At 48.0% G+C, this 16,242-nt stretch overlaps 1 protein-coding gene across 6 annotated transcripts; it reads right to left on the minus strand.

Moving 5' to 3' along the window:
• Positions 1-267: 267 nt before the first annotated feature.
• On the minus strand, positions 268-10,791 carry LGALS3 (galectin 3). 6 transcript variants are annotated; one of them, XM_085581015.1, is made up of 7 exons: positions 10,543-10,791; positions 2,713-2,765; positions 2,553-2,575; positions 1,782-2,270; positions 1,544-1,632; positions 1,112-1,277; positions 268-521 (listed from the first exon to the last, which is right to left on the minus strand). In XM_085581015.1, the coding sequence occupies exons 3-7, from the start codon at positions 2,568-2,570 to the stop codon at positions 366-368; spliced, it is 918 nt and encodes a 305-aa protein (XP_085437141.1). In that variant the 5' UTR covers positions 2,571-2,575; positions 2,713-2,765; positions 10,543-10,791; the 3' UTR covers positions 268-365. The 6 variants fall into 6 exon arrangements, with proteins under 6 accessions (XP_085437141.1, XP_077639886.2, XP_085437143.1 ...); XM_077783760.2 differs by lacking the exon at positions 10,543-10,791 and adding an exon at positions 5,695-5,722; XM_085581017.1 differs by lacking the exon at positions 10,543-10,791 and adding an exon at positions 5,695-5,722 and having other exon boundaries at positions 2,713-2,872.
• Between the last annotated feature and the right edge of the window lie 5,451 nt (positions 10,792-16,242).

The raw sequence follows: 16,242 nt of genomic DNA on the forward strand, positions 1-16,242 counted from the left end.
TTTTGCTTCCCCCACCTCTGAGCCCTCTCCTGAAATGCCTCATCCTGATCAGGCTTGGAGGCTGTCAGGTTTCCTCTGTGCTTCCTTAGAGGATTGCTGCCCCTGTTTACAGGGCCAGGGGCAGAATACCACAGGCTGCTTTCCCAAGCTCCCCTCCACAGAAATCAAACTCCTCCTTGCTGTCTCTACAGCAGGAATTCAGCTCTCCACATCAAAACTCAGCTTGCCCGGAGCGCGTCGTGTCTTTCGAGATACTATTAAACCAAATTTTACAGGTCAAATGTTTTATTACCTCACAGTGACGTGGTGAGAAGGCACTTGTGTCACACCCTACAGGACTCAGAGTTTGCCCAGAGCTCCCCTGGTTATATCATGGTGGGCAGGACGCTGGTGAGGGCGATGTCCCCCCCGATGCAGAGCTTGGTGACCTCGTTCAGCCTCTTCTCGCGGAAGTTGTACTGCAGCAAGTGCGCGTCGTTCACGGCCACCTTGAAGTGATCTGTCTCACAGAGGACCTGGAGCTGCAATAAAAACCCCAAATCAGCCCCAAAACCCTGCTGGATTTGTTCCAGGAGAAGGTTTAAGCCACACACCCGAGCAGGCTGGCACTGGCTGGAGGCTGCTGCCACTGAGTCCAGCCCTGGGGCATGTGGAGGAGCTGGTGCAGCAGCTCAGCTGCAACACCAGCGACCTTTGCCTTCCCAAAACTCTCCTGTGCTCTCCCTCCTCCGTGTTGCAGCCCAGTTTCTGCCTCCTCATCCCTGTGCCAGTCCCTCAAAGCAAGGCTCCCACATTGTGACCCTCCTTTGCAGGAAAACACACCTCGTGAGGAGCTGCCAGCGGGGAAAACATCTTACAGAAACCTGTCCAACCACTGCACAACAACAGTGTAAATAAGGAGGGTTTCATAATCCATGAAGGGGGGAGAAGTTATGCCCTGGGCAGCTGGAGCTGCAGGAGGGGTCAGAAGAGCTGGGAAAAAGCAGCAGCAACACCCCTGGGAGCTGATTCCTGTGCAAAAGCATCACTGTCCTTACACAGGTCTTGCTGCCCAAACCCTCTCACTGCTTCTGGGGCACTGAGACTGAGCTGGGATGGGTTTTTCCGGTACCTTGAAGGGTTTTCCAGCTTCAAATGGAAACTTGGAAGTCCTCTCCTCCTTCCCCCAGGTATTTTGAAACATGGAATTGCAGACAATGACTTTCCTGAAGTCTTCATTGAAGCGGGGGTTGAAGTGAAAGGCAACGTCATTCCCTCTCTTGAAATCCAGTGAAAACCTGCAAAAACAATAATGGAATTGCTGCTTTTGCTACAAAAATTCTGTTTCAGAATTCCCCTAATTCTGTGACAGAACTTCCCAAAAATAGCAGAGAGGAAACCCCACAGAGCAACAACAGAGCATTTACACGTTTGTTTGGTGTAATATTTGATATTACACCAGGCAAGGGTTATTCAGGAATGGAAAGCAAATTCCAGCCCCCCTGCTCCACCCAGCTGTGCCCCATGGAAGCCCCCCCACCCTCGGAGCTGGACCCCCCAGTACCTGTCTGGGTTGGGGTTCACAGTCCCAGTGATGGTGATGAGCAGCCGAGGGATGAGTCCTGCCTGCAGGGGCAGCTCAAAGGGGACTTTCTGGGAGACAACAGGAATTTGGTGTCAGCAAAAAATCATATCAAAGGCCTAGTGCCACCCCTGGGGACAGCCAGCCCCAGGCCCCTCCTGTGGCCAAGCAAAATCAGCCACCGAGGACACAGAAACCCTCATAATGATGGAGCCATTACCATTGGAGGGGTTGGTCCTCCCTGAGGAAGAGCTGGTCCTCCCTGAGGAGGAGTTGGTCCTCCCTGAGGAGGAGTTGGTCCTGCCTGAGGAGCAGAAGGCCCAGATCCAGGGCCACTGGATGGTTGTCCTGGGGCAGGAAACGGCCCCGTTGCTGGTGGAGCTCCAGGGAATGCTCCAGGTGCTCCTGGATATGCTCCTGGTCCTGCTGGTCCTCCAGGATAAGCTCCAGGATAAGCTCCAGGTGCTCCAGGGTATGCTCCTGGTACTGCAGGGTATGCTCCTGGTGCTCCAGGATAAGCTCCTGGTGCTCCAGGATAAGCTCCTGGTGCCCCAGGACAGGCTCCTGGTGCTCCAGGATAGGCTCCAGGTGCCCCAGGATACCCTGGGAAGGCACCAGGAGCTGCTGGTTGGTTCCCCCAGGAGGGCCAGCCCTGGGCTGGGGGGGCACAGGGGGCCGGGTTGTTGCTGTTGGCCAAGGCATCAGATAACTGGGGACAGAGGAGAGGACAAAGGTCAGCTGGGGGAGATTCCTGCTGGGATCACACTGAGGTCTCCAAAGTCCACCTTTGGTAGCCTGCAGCGTGGCCAAGGGCAGGAGCTCAGCTCTCAGCTGCTCCCTGGGCTTGTCCAGAACACTGCTGACAGAACCACAGAGGTTTTGGGGATTGAGCAGCTTAGCAAGGACCTGTTCCCTCCCATCCCAGCCCAAGGTCTCTGCTTCAAGGCCACAGCCAGAGCCCCCACGGTTCTTTAAAGAAATCCATACTTACAGAGAAACCGTCGGACATTTTTCCTAAAAAAAAAAACCAAACAAACAAAAAGGAAGCATCAGTCATTCTTAACCTGCCCCATCCAAAAACCAGAGAATTTTTGAGGGAATTACAGTTCAGAGTGGCAAGTGATGGGAATTGCTGAGTTGCCATCACGTACCTGCTCAGCAGAGCTGACAGCTGTGGTGCCAGAGAAGAAATCCTGTCCAACACCTGTGGGATAAACAGGAGGCACTGCTGTGAGCAGCCTGAATGCTCGGGGTGGATCCAGCCTGTCAGAACTCAAAGTGTCCCTCAGACATTTTTGGAGGTTCCAGGCCCTGGTCAGAAGCATTTGAGACCCTGTCAGGCAGCTGGAAACAGCTGTGATTTTGAGTTTGAACATGGAATGATTTACCAACCTTGCAGGAAGAACAAGCAGTCAAAAAAGTTTAGATATTATAGTAGAAGTAGTTACAAAGTAGAGGGAAGAGTTTTTGAGTGCTGTACAGGGGGGTTTAAGTTTTGTACATGGGGGTCAGAGGTTTTAAGATCGATTTGGGATTTGGGCCTGTCCTGTCCTCCCTCTTTCTCCTTCCTCACCTCCATGTTCTTGGTGATGTTGGCACTCACAGATTGGTTTAGAGTAGAAAATCACTTTGTAATATAGGTAGTAGGTATTGGGGAAAAACTATAAACATGTAACACATAATGTACCATATAAAATATAGAAAATCACCATTAGTATAGGTAGTAGGTATTGGGGAAAAACTGTAACCATAATGTTCCATATCAAAGAGAGCAGCAGCCCTGGGTGGGAGAGAAGAAGCAGTCGGGGTCAGAGAGGATGTCAGGGTGTGTGTGTGCCTCTGCCTGAGCTCTGAGCAAACCACAGCAGCCCCAGAAGAAAATCTTTTAGATAACTCACAATAAACTGCCTTGAGACCAACAACAGAGACTGCTGAGCCTTTCCTTGGAAGCTCGGGTTGGAGGAGAGACTTTTCCACCACACAGAACCACCCCTGACCCAGGGTGAGCTCCAGCACCAGCCCAGCCACCCTCGGGAGGAAATCCACCACCGAGCTTACAACACTCCCAGTGTTATCCACTTCCCCAGCCTTGAGGCACCATCCAGGATTTCCATTTCCATTAAAAAAAAAAACCAAATGGGATCCCTGGGGGATGCAGGCACAGCATCAGCCAGGAGCTGCAAATCCAGCGCAGCACATCGGGGACATGCAGCCACCCTGTGACACTTGGGACGGCCTGGAATGGGCAGGGGAGGGTGGCAGCCACCCATCCAGGTCCCCTTTCCTCTCCCATACATCACAACTGTCCCATTCCAGCCAGAGGGCACCGTGGGAGGGACACAGCGGCTCCGGGCCAGATAAAAGCTGCTTTGCAAGTTTTGTGAGTCCACAAAACACGCAGCAAACACACACCTGCCTGTGCTCAGGAATAGCCCGAGCTGGGTTCCTCCCATCAAAGGGAGCATTCATAAGAGAAGGAAAAAGGGAGAGCCAGAAACGAGGGAAAAGAAGAAAAAAAAAAATCCAAATTTAAAACAGAGAAGGCAAATTCTCTTTGAAAGAAACATTCGGATGCACAAAGCTTGCAGGAGGTGTGGCTGCCCTGCCTCAGGAGTAACAAACCCCCAAGTTTCACAGCTAGCAAATCGCTTCTCTTCCTGCAAAACAATCATTCTCCTGAGCCCATGGGGTTTTTAAGGCAGCCTTCCCAGCAGAATCCAGAGTGTTTGAGCAGCCCATATCTCCCAAAGCTTTTATTTGCCTTCTGGGCTCTTTCTAAAGCCAGAGTTTGGGGTGCACACACAGCCAGGTCAGGTGTGCTCCATGGTGTGCTCCTTGTGCTGCTCCAGGGGACGTCCTGCATGATCCCCCTGGAACACCTCAGGGAGCAGCAAACCCCAAGTTTTATGCCCTTAGGCACCCTTGGGACAAGGTGGCCAGACCCTTGTGTCCCCCAGACAGATCTGGGGACATGTCTGGACAGTTTTGGAGTCTGTAACTAAAGTCCCCAAACCCCACTAATCCTCTGCAGCCAGGCATGGAGCCCGGTGTCACCTCCTCTCTGTCACTGCAGTGCTGGAGCTCCCGGAGCTCTGGAAATGCCCTCTGGGTTATCTGTTTTTCTCCCACTTTTTCAGCAGTGCCCCAGCGCTGGATTGCAGAGAATCACAGCATCAGTGGGGCTGGAAAAGCCCTCTAAGCCCATGGAGCCCAACCATTCCCCCAGCACTGAGTCCCCAAGTGCCACATCCACGTGGCTTTTAAATCCCTCCAGGGATGGGGACTCCACCACCGCCCTGAGCAGCTGTGTCAGGGCTGGACAAACTTTTCCATGAAGAAATTTCCCCTAATATCCGCTTAAACCTCCTCTAGTGCAGCATGAGACCATTTCCTCTCATCCTGTCTCTTGTTCCCGGGGAGCAGAGCCTGAATCCCTCCCAGACCCATCCTCCTGTGAGGGAATTGTGGAGAGTGAGAAGGTCCCCCCTGAACATCCTTTTGTCCAGGCTGAGCCCCTTTCCCAGCTCCTTCATCCACTCCTCATGGAGTACTTGAGCTCTGATTTCCAGCAGCATTTGGGCAGCTGAGCTCGAGTTTACCTGAGCTCTCTCTGTCTCAGCCCAGGATCAGCTGCAGGGAGCATCCCAGAGCTGACCCCAAACATTCCCTATGTTCACATTAAGCAGAAAAAGATTTCTATTTGGGAAAGAAACACCAGTTCTTTCCCCTTCGGTGATATTCCTGCAGAACTCAAACCTATTCACTCCTAAACGCAACTGCCAGAACAGAAAAATAAAGACGGGTGATACTAAAAAGCATTTCTTACAAAGTCCAGGCAGTATCTTCTGTCTTCCAATGCCAACTTATTATAACGGGCTTCTATCTCACCCCGCAAGGATTTGGGGGCACGGGCAGGGCTGTGCAGCCCCCCGCGAGTCGCAAACACCCGTGGAGCTCCCCGCAGTGACGGTGCCTCCATCACCCCTCGAACCAGCCGGGGCTTCCCGTGCGCCCCAAACCGCGGAGCTCCCACCCCGCCCTCCCAGGCCGCCGGAGCACCCCGAACCTTTCCCCTCCGAGCATTCCTGTGCTTTATCCCCCCGTTCCCCCCGGGATTCCCCCGCATCCCTCACCGGCGTGCGGCGGCTCCGCGGCTGCTCTGGAGCCGCCCGGGGGCGGGGACGCCTCGGGGCGGTCCCGGCGCTGGGGACACCCGTGACCGCCCACCCGCGGCGTGGCTCCCTTCGGCAGCGCTGCATCCCCCCCGGAGGATGCTAACAGAGACAATTGGGCTTTTCTCGCGGTTTTCCTCACACGGCGCTTCCCTGTAGGAACTCAAAATGTCTTAAGTTTGAGCTATAGAATGAATGACTAACTTTAAAGGTAGAAGAAGCAGTCACAAAGGGTTAGATAGTATAGCAAAAGTAGTTACAAAGTAGAGGGGAAATTTTTTAGTATTTTACAGGGGGTTTTAGCACATGTACAGGGGGGTTTTTACTTTGTACATGGGGGTCAGAAGTTCTAAGATAGAGGAAAGTGGGCTGATCCTGTTCTTCCTCCTTCTTCTTCCTTACCTCCATGTTCTTTCTAAGATAGAGGAAAGTAAGCTAATCCTGTTCTTCCTCCTTCTTCTTCCTTACCTCCATGTTCTTAGTAATGTTGGCACTCACAAATTGGTTTAAAGTAAAAAAAAAAACCACTTAATAATATAAGTAGTAAATATTGAGAAATAATTGTAAACATGTTATACGTAATATATCTTATAAAAGATAGCAACAGCCCTAAGTGAGGAGAGAGAAGAAGAAAACACCAGTCAGGGTGTCAGGAGTGTGTGCATCCCTGCCTGGGCTGCTGATCAAACAGCCGCAGCCCGAGAACACGATCTGTTAAATAATTAGCAATAAATTGTCTTAAGACCGAACAACAAGAGGCTGCAGAGTTTTTCTTTGGAAGCACAGCTTAGAGGAGAGACTTCACCACCACACGAGACCCCAAAGCAAACCCAAAGTTCCCACAGTTCCCGTCTCCCTGCCCCGCCCGCCTGCAGCCGCTGCCAGATGTTCTTCCTCGCCAGATGTTTGCCCGTGCGGCTCACGGCTCCATCCCCCCAGCTTTAGCGCAGCTGGTAAAACACCGATTGGATTTTAAATGGTGAACATTTTGTCCTTCGTTTTCACCCGAGGCAGAGGATGGGCTCTGGGAAGCTGCTGGAGGCAGCTGGAATTTCAACAAGCCCGATTTTATTTGAGGTTGAGGGTGAATCATCTCTGCTTTGCTCCATGGGCTCCAATGGAAAAGAAAATAGTGGTTTTGTGCTGAAATCCTGACCTGCTGCACTGTGCTGCTGGGAGAAGGGAAAGGGAAGGAAAAGAAAGGAAGGGAATTAGAATGGAATGGATTAGAATCAAACAGGAGAGAGGATTTCGGTAGGAAGACACCCACAATGAGCATCTAATCCACCTCCCTGACCAATTCAGGGCTGGCCAAGGGTTACTAAGGGACTCACCCTCTAATTATTGGTGTCATCACAGAGGTACAAAGTGCTGCTTTTAGCCAGCAGCTCAGCTGCAGCTGATATCCAAAAAAAAAAAAAAAAAAAGGCAAAAATATGTTGGCTTTGGCTCTGATTAATCCTAGTATAAATTCCTCTGGTTCGACTCTGCTTATTTAAAAGATTTTGCTTCAAACATTGACCAAAAAGATTGGCCTGTTTATTTTCCTGCACAAGTGCCCTAAGGTTTATATTTTCAGAATTCACAGAATGACTAGGCTGGAAGGGATCTCAAAGATCATCGAGTCCAACCCAAAACATGATGATAAAGAAAAATATTTGACCAAGAGTCAGTGGATACAGAAGTTAACACCAGGACTAATTAATGCCTTAATTTAAATAAGGAATTATTTAAATTTTTATATAGTATAATATATAATGTATAATATATAATGCATAATGTATAACATATAACATATAATATTAATATATAACATATAATATTAATATATAACATATAACATATAACATATAACATATAACATATAACATATAACATATAACATATAACATATAATATATAATATATAATATATAATATATAATATATAATATATATTATATAATATATAATATATAATATATAATATATAATATATAATATATAATATATAATATATAATATATAATATATAATATATAATATATAATATATAATATATAATATATATTATATATTATATAATATATAATGTATAATATATAATGTATAATGTATAATGTATAATGTATAATATACATTATATAGTATATATTTTACTTTATATATGATTGATATATGATATATGATATATGATATATGATATATTATATATTATATATTATATATTATATATTATAAAATATATAGTATATAATATTTTATTATATATATTATTATTAAATACTATATTTGCTATATCAATAATATATTCATATTGTGAATATTTTATACATTTGTAATATAAAATATTATAGATATTTATTATTTCTATATAATAAAATATATTTCTATTATATAATATGTCTATAGTTCATACATTTTATTTATTTATTTAAATATTTAAATATGTAATTAATTTAAATAAACCAAGCTGCAGCAAGGATGATGAGTGAGGTTGGATGGGGCTTGGAGCAGCGTGATCTGGTGGAAAGTGTCCCTGCCCCTGGAACAAAAAGGCCTTTAAGGTCCCTTCCAACCCAGTGCCACGGCTCCGTGATTCAGCGTCCTCGGCGTGGCTGCTGGAGCCCTTTGCACACAGAGCCAGCAACGTTTCTCTTCTGAGTCATCCCATGGTGACACACAGGGACACCAAAGTGTGGCCACTGAGCTTCACAATTCTTCTCCCTGTGACCCAGGGGCGTGGAAAGTTGTTTTATTGCCAGGAGTCAGCAGAGCAGGGCTGGGCCACCCCGGCTTGGAGGGAGATGCAAGGCCCAGATCTCCCTCACAGCCTCCTGATGCCTGGCCATGCAACCCTGGCTCTTCCAAAGTGCCTGAAGAATTAGTCATGCCTCAAAAATCAATATATTCCGTGGGTTTGATTTTTTTAAAACACTCCCAAGTATCTTATTTACTTTAGAGAGCCCTCAAAGTAAAACAAAACCCTCCTTGGTACCATGGATGACTTAAAGCCCCAAATTGCAAACCCAGGGAGGACCCAGGGAGGTGGATCAGCCACGAGACCACCCCATTTCTGGGGGATGTGCTCTCAACTTGCCCTTCACTGCAGCCAAACACTCCGAGCACGAGCTGCTTTCCCCATTTTAGAATTCCCAGCATTTCTCCAAAGGCAAGAGCCAAAGGATATCTGACAGTGGCTGGGTCTGCTTGGGGGAGCTTGGAGTTCCTCACTGCAGCTGGAAAAAACAGGGCTGTGGAAAAACACCACACTGCAATAGAGAATTGATCTCCAAAAGGTTAAATAACTTTAAAACGGTATTTTCACACTGCTCAATGGGACATAATAGCCAGAAATCTGCTCCTCTTTTCCTGATGGTAAATTAATTGGAGGAAACCAATCTAGAGGGCAGGAAGCTCCACGGCGTGAGAGATCCGCTTCCCTTCCCAGAGCAGAGCAGCCCACAGCCACATTTCCCTGCCTTGTGATTCCCGTGGCCCGACGTGAGTGGGACTGGCAGCACCCACAGAGTGCAATGTTTGGGCTGCAGATCTGCCAGGGGGGCCGTGCTTGATTTTCAAGTGCTAAATCCAGCCCACCATCCCTGCCTGTGCAACCTGCCAGGCTGGGAGCTGTGACAGCATCCCCTCCTCGCTCAGGGCTGGGGATGAGGCTTCGAGGAGCCTTCATGGAGCCCTGTGAGAACCCCAGCCTGGTTCAGGGGTCCCGTGTGGTGGTGAAATTCCTCCTCCAAGCCGTGCTTCCAAAGAAAAACTGCTCAGGCTCTTGTTGTTTGGTCTCAAGGCAATTTATTGTGAGTTATCTAAAAGATTTTCTCCTCGAGCTGCTGTGGTTTGCTCACAGCTCAGGTAGAGGCACACACACACCCTGACTTCCTCTCTGTCTGCTGTCCTCTTCTTCTTCTCTCCCCACCAGGGCTGCTGCTATCTTTTATATGATATATTACATATTACATGTTTATAGTTTTTCCCCAATACCTACTACCTATATTACAAAGTGCTTTTCTACTCTAAACCAACCTGTGAGTGCCAACATCACCAAGAACATGGAGGTGAGGAAGAAGAAGGAGGAAGAACAGGATCAGCCCACCTTCCTCCATCTTAGAACTTCTGACCCCCATGTACAAAGTAAAAACCCCCCTGTACAGGTGCTAAAACTCCCCTGTACAATACTAAAAATATTTCCCCTCTGTTTTGTAACTACTTTTACTGTCCTATCTAACCCTTTGTGACTGCTTGTTCCACCTTCAAAGTTGGTAACTCATTCCATGGCTCAAACCCAAAATCACAGCTGTTTCCAGCTGCCTGCCAGGGTCTAAAATACTTCTGACCAAGGCCTGGAACCTCTAAAAATGTCTGAGAGACATTTTGAGTTCCAACAGAGCCCCTCATGGCACTTCCTGAGGTGTCACTGCAGCTCCAGCCCCGAATTCCTGTGGCTGAGTCACCTCTGACTCTCCTTGCAATAAAAAAGGACAACACAGCAAAATCAGGCAATGGGAATCTCCTGTGTGACTTGAGCAATATCATTCCAGGACTTCTGAGAGCAGGGATTGAATAGCCCCACTGTCGCCCTGATTCTTAAGATTTTCTAAAGCCTTCTGAGTTTACATTCTGTTAGAAAACTTTCCCACACGTTTTCTATAAACAATATATTATTTTGCATTCCTTCGTGGGGGTGGAGGAAATTGATGTACTGGTGGTTTGTCCAATGTCTTTGGAGAGGTGGCACCTTCACTCTCCAATCCACTGTCACCTTTGGAAAAGTATAAAAGTTGGAGTCAGAAAATAAACCTTCTTCTTTTTTACCTTGATATTGCAGTGGCTCCTGTTGTGCTTTCTCGTGTCCTATAGCAACACCCCACTCCTCCTCCTCCTCCTCCTGCAGCCTTTTTGGGGATGTGGTTCATCCCAGAGCTTCCTTGGCTGCATCACCATCTCCCCCTCCCCAAAAATCTCTTTGCACTGGGGAAAAATTCCATCAGAGGAAGGTTGAGAACTTCAGCAACTCGAGTTCGATGGCAAAGAAAGGAAAATCAGTGGCTAAGGAGCACCCCTGCTGCTCACACGGAGTCTCATGTGTACCAGCAAGACTGGGCTTGCTCTCTTTACCTTCCTTTTATTCTTTTTATAAAGCACCAAGGCAGAACTCCTGCCTTTGAAGCTTCCTCCTCCTCCTCCTGCTGGACAACACCAAACTGCAGCTCACCCCATCCCCTCCTTCTCTGGCAGCACTAGGAGAGCTGCAAGTCCACCCCAAAAATCTTCACCCAGCCTCTCATGCTGAGGCTGTAGATGAGCAAAACCCTGCTAAAGCTTGAAGCTTTTATAGGATTAAAGGTGAGGAAATGAGGAGCACTTGGAGGCTGACACTCAGATCTGAGCAGAAGTTGCTTTTCCAGAGTTAAATGAGGCTTGTAGCAATTTGTGTCAACAGAGATTTTACAAAAGTCCTCACACTCCCCCTGGCTTTGAACTTCGTAGAAATTCCATCCTCCTCTGCAGCTTGGCCTTTATGGAGCATCCTTCATGCAAAATATTATTAAATAACTGCAGGAGAAATGCCCACAGTGACCCCAAATGCTGGTGCAGGTGGGGCCAAAGGCCCCCATGGCTTGTTGCCATCAAAATCCAAGACCTTGGTGCTTTTCTTGCCCACCCTCTGTGCTTGCCCAGCCAACCCCTCCAGAAACTCCTCCAGCCTAAAAAATAGTGTAGCAAGCACATTTCTCTCCCTCTCAAGATTTTTCATAGAGGTGCACAGAGAGAAATGAAAGAGAAAACAATTTCTATTTCTGCTCCTTGTTTTTTCCTATGTGGAATGTGTTGAGAGAATTATTTACCTAGAGTGAGTGATGAATTAAATTGTGGTGAGGATTGTTTGAGCCTGATGGCCAATCCAATCCACCTGAGTCTAGACTCTCAAGAGAGTGTAATGAGTTGTGTTAGAGTCAGAAAAAAGTAGTATATAGTTTTAATATCCTCCTTTTATGTAGTATATTCATGTATTTTAACATAGTGATACTAAAGAAATAATTCAACCTTCTGAATTGAGTCAGACACCACCATTTCTTCCCATTAAGTTCACCTACATTTACAACAGAACAGTGCTGTGCTGAAGGAAGGGATTTCATCAGTTCATGCAATCCTCACTGAGGACAGGGAAAACCCCCCTTGTGTCTGGGACAGATGCTCCATAAGGAGAGCAAAATCCCTGTGTGACCCCACACTGAGCACATGGGGTTGGGAAAAACAAGAAGGGCAAAGAAAGCCAGGACAGCTTCACCCTGCAGAAAGCCTCAGTACCAACCACTCTGAAGAGCTGAAAGCAACTTTATTACACAGCAATCCCAGAATCTTTGAGGTGGGGAAACACTTTTAGGATGATTAAATCCAGCCTCAAGGGGTGACTTTTGGCAGATCTCAGGAAACAAGGGGAGAGGGAAATGGAAGAGCTTTGGAGGAGTCCTTTTCCTTCTTTTCTGCAGCAGATTTTTGCAGAGCACAGAAACCCACCCTGCTGTGAACCCTTACACTGAGCAGGGCTGATGGAAACCTCCTGTGCTCGTGTTCTCCCTGCAGCAGCCAGAGCTTGGACAGTGCAATGGCTGTGCAAAGGTTCTAACAACCTCTCCCAGCAGCACCACCTGTCACTAAAATGTTGATTTTGCCATTTTTTTTTAATCAAGGTCAGTGTTACAAATCATCAATACCAGACACAGCCACCTCTCCCAGGGGCTTTGCAGGGCAGGTGGAGCAGCAGCAGAGTCCTCTGGTGATGAGCAGGATGGTGGAGGGGCAGCTACCAGCACCAAGAGCCAAATCCAGAGGAACCTCATCGAGCTTTGCTTTCACACAACACTCAAAAGCTCGTTTTTCCAACACCTTATATATATTATTTTTTTTGACCCACTCAGAGGAGTTTTTGCTTGATGTCACTCCACTCCCACTCTCCTTTTAGCAGCTCCCTACTCTGCCAGCCAGGACAGAGCCCCAGGAGAGGAGCATCAAGACAAGGATGGTGACAGTGGCAGCACAGAGCCAGCAATGGGATCAGCCCAGTGTTCCAGGTTGATGTGGTGTTGCTTTCTGAGGGGAAAACAGGACAGAATCCAGGCAGAAATACAGAAATGAAAGCCTGGCATGGAAGTTGATGAGACTTTGAAGTACCTAAATTAAAAAACCTTAAAAAAAAGATCAACAGCTCTGTGTCCTTGAGGAGTGCCAGCAAAGCTTGGCTTTACAGAGCTTGGCAAGCAGTGAGAGCAGCACCAGGGTATTAAAGCAGTAATTTTCCCCACTTTAAGTGAATTTAAACTGTGATATTCTGCCACCTTCTCTTTGCTGGAGGGTGTTGCCTGTAACTGAAGGGAACACAGGCAAATTGGAAACAATCCCTCTGAACCATTTCTGTCACACAAAGAAAGCACTGGAATGTGAAGATTTCACATTGTGCAAATTAAGCACGTTCCTTTGAAAAGGCACCACAGCACAGGGTTACAGGGTTACTTATCCTTTAACAGCTCAGAAAAGTGGAGCATCCTGACAAAATGCCCTTGTCAGCACACACTTCTGGGGTTCTCAGCATGGATCTGCCCCAGGACAGCACTGCATTCATGAGCCAGAGGTGTCACAGAGTACCCTGAGTGGGAAGGGACCCACAAGGATCTTTGGGTCCAGCTCCTGGCCCTGCACAGACACCCCAACCATCCCACCCTGGGCATCCCTGGCACTCCTGGAGCTCTGGCAGCCTCAGGCTGTGCCCATTCCCTGGGCAGCCTGGGCAGTGCCAGCACCTCTGGGAAAAGAACCTTTTCTGACATCCAACCTAAACTCACCCTAGCAAAACTTCATGCCATTCCCCACTCATGCCAAGAATTCCCAAATTCAATCCAGTGTCTTTTGTCATCTTCTGAATTGATTTCAAGAATGGATGAATTTCATATTTGCTTTTAACCAGGCATAAACCAGCACTACTTTCTTTGAGTGATGTGTGATTCTGATGGGAAGGGACACTGGGAGGTTCCTAGTTCTCACTTGGAATGAAACCGAGCTGATGCAGGAGTTTAGGGGTGAATTGCTATAGGAATTCCCTCCCCTAATCACAAGAACATGAATGTGCAAGAGCAGGTAAGATCTTGCACAGGCAGCAGGAGGAGGACCTGAAATGAAACCCGAGGTGTGCCAAGGGCTGCTCAACACAGCCCTTCCCTGTCTTGTCATGAGAAAGTTGGGAAGAGGACAGGAACACAGGCACGGTGATTTTATCTCCCTGTCTCTCATTTAACAGGGAGGGTTCCCTTTGGAAACTGATAGCAGGGAGCAGAACTGTTCCTGCTGCTGCATTAATTCCCTTTATCACTTACCTGGGTGTAACCTGGAACTGCATCACAGCTCAGGGGACACAAAGCCCCATTGTCATCAAACAGGACAACCTGACCAACCAGCCAATCTCTGGAACAAACTATCACAGGATCCCAGAATGGTTTGGGTTGGAAAAGACCTTAGAGATGATCCAATTTCACACCCTGCCATGTTGTCCCAAGCCCCATCCAACCTGGCCTTGGACAATTCCAGAGATGGGGCAGTCACAGCTTCCATGGGCAACCTCCTTCCAACAAACCTAAGAGATTCTGCAGGCAAGAGTGACCAAAAATATGTTCCCTCTCTGTTATCAGCTGGCATTTTTAAACTCATTTCACTGACCTGTGAGAGCAGAGGAAACGTTACAGCAGCTCATCCCACTACGTCAACTTTGGGAATGGGAAACTGGGCCAGCAGGGAGTAAAAACAGGGGAGTATCCCACGAGTGGAGCCACCACCCCTCTCCAGAGCATAGCCCTGGGTCCCATGGGACACCCAGGGATGGGTGGCTGGGGGTGCAGAGCTCACTCCCCTGCATGGCACAAACACCTACAACACCCACCCAGGGACACATCTGGGTCCAAGTCCTCTTGGGATCCTCCTGCAGCTGTGCCTGGGATGCACCACTGGGAATTATTCCTGCTGTGGGGATGAGTTGGTTGGAAGCTTTGGGTAAAAGCTGGAATTTGTGTTTTTTCATTTCCCCTCAGACACCAGTGCCTGGTGAATAAATGGCTCTTTGGTGTGTATGGAATTGCCCTCTCACAACTGGAATTCTGAGCTTAACTTTAGCAATAGGGCAGCCAATATTAATGAAAATACACAGGAAACTTTTCATCCTTCCACAGATGCCAAAGGGCTCTCACTGCACTGAGGCTCAGGCCACCCTTCCCATCAAGGTGGAAGGGGGCCCTGCCCACAGCAGGGGTGCAATGAGATGTTTTTAAGGCCCCTTCCAACCCAAACCACCCTGTGATCTGCATCTCTCTCCTGGGACAGCATGGAGTGGCTGGGCAGTGAATCCATTGATGGCTGGGCACAGAAATGGATCTGGGCTCACCCACAGGAGTTTGGGCTCCTTCCCTCACAGGGGTGGAGCAGAACTGACACATCCACAGCAGGATGAACCCTGCACTGACCACTCTGCAGCACCCCTGAACAGCTTTACTCCTCTCCTAAGAATTTTATATCACTTAGAACCACTGAATCCTTTAGCTTGGAGGAGACAGACCTCTGATGCAGGGTTCAAGTCCAACCTTCCCCTCAGCACTGCCAAGGCCACCACTGACCCCTGTCCCCAAGTGCCACATCCCCATGGCTTTTAAATCCCTGCAGGGATGGGGACTCCACCATTTCCCTGGACAGCTGTGCCAGGGCTGGACCATTCTTTCCAGGAGGAAATTTTCTCTAACATTCAATCTAAACCTCCCCCAGTGCATTTTAATTCCCTCTCATCCTGTCCCTTGTTCCCTAGGAGCGGATTCCAGACTGCACCAGGAGTTGTGCAGATCCAGGTTTCCCCCTGAGCCTCCTTTTCTCCAGGCTGAGCCCCTTCCCAGCTCCCTCTCACAGGACTTGGTCCCTCAAAAATATTAAACTGAAGTTTTCTGGGTCTGCAGGGCAGCAATTAACATAATTGGATCTGCATGGCCACATCTCTACTGATGCACTGGGGTTGCAGACAGAATTCATTTGAGAAATCCAGAGGAAGGGACAAGCCCACAGCTGAACTGTCAGGATAAAGCACTGCCCACACACTGCACTGTTCTACTAACAGATGTAAGGATTGTTTTTGGACCATGGACCAAAATGAGTTTTTCTCAACCCTAAATGGATAAATAATATTGTTTCTATTACTTCCTGTTCACTGCTGCCATTTCTACCTTCCCTGAAGGGTGCAGGTGTGAACCAAGGCAGCAGCATTGGCCAGCTCGGTGTGAACTGCTCTGCAAGCCAATACATGGAAATGCAGCCACAAGTGATGCCCAAATTTAGTAGTTCACCCTGATGCCAAGCCCTGGAGTTTCTGTTATTCACTTTATCCCATCAAACTCCTGGGAAGTGTGTAAGAACAAGGGTTTGGGGGTCACTTACCACATCCACGTGTGCCAATCTGGCACAGGAATTGTTCAGAGGCAGGGAAAA

Source organism: Lonchura striata, chromosome 5 (assembly GCF_050655825.1).
Source record: "Lonchura striata isolate lonStrDom1 chromosome 5, ASM5065582v1, whole genome shotgun sequence".
In the NCBI taxonomy this organism is placed as follows: domain Eukaryota; kingdom Metazoa; phylum Chordata; class Aves; order Passeriformes; family Estrildidae; genus Lonchura; species Lonchura striata.

Coding starts and splice junctions, on each gene's coding strand:
- LGALS3 (XM_085581015.1), bottom strand. Junction 1,633..1,781: donor GAGGACCAACCCCTCCAATG/GTAATGGCTCCA, acceptor GTTGTCTCCCAG/AAAGTCCCCTTTGAGCTGCC. Junction 522..1,111: donor AAGCTGGAAAACCCTTCAAG/GTACCGGAAAAA, acceptor TTTTTATTGCAG/CTCCAGGTCCTCTGTGAGAC.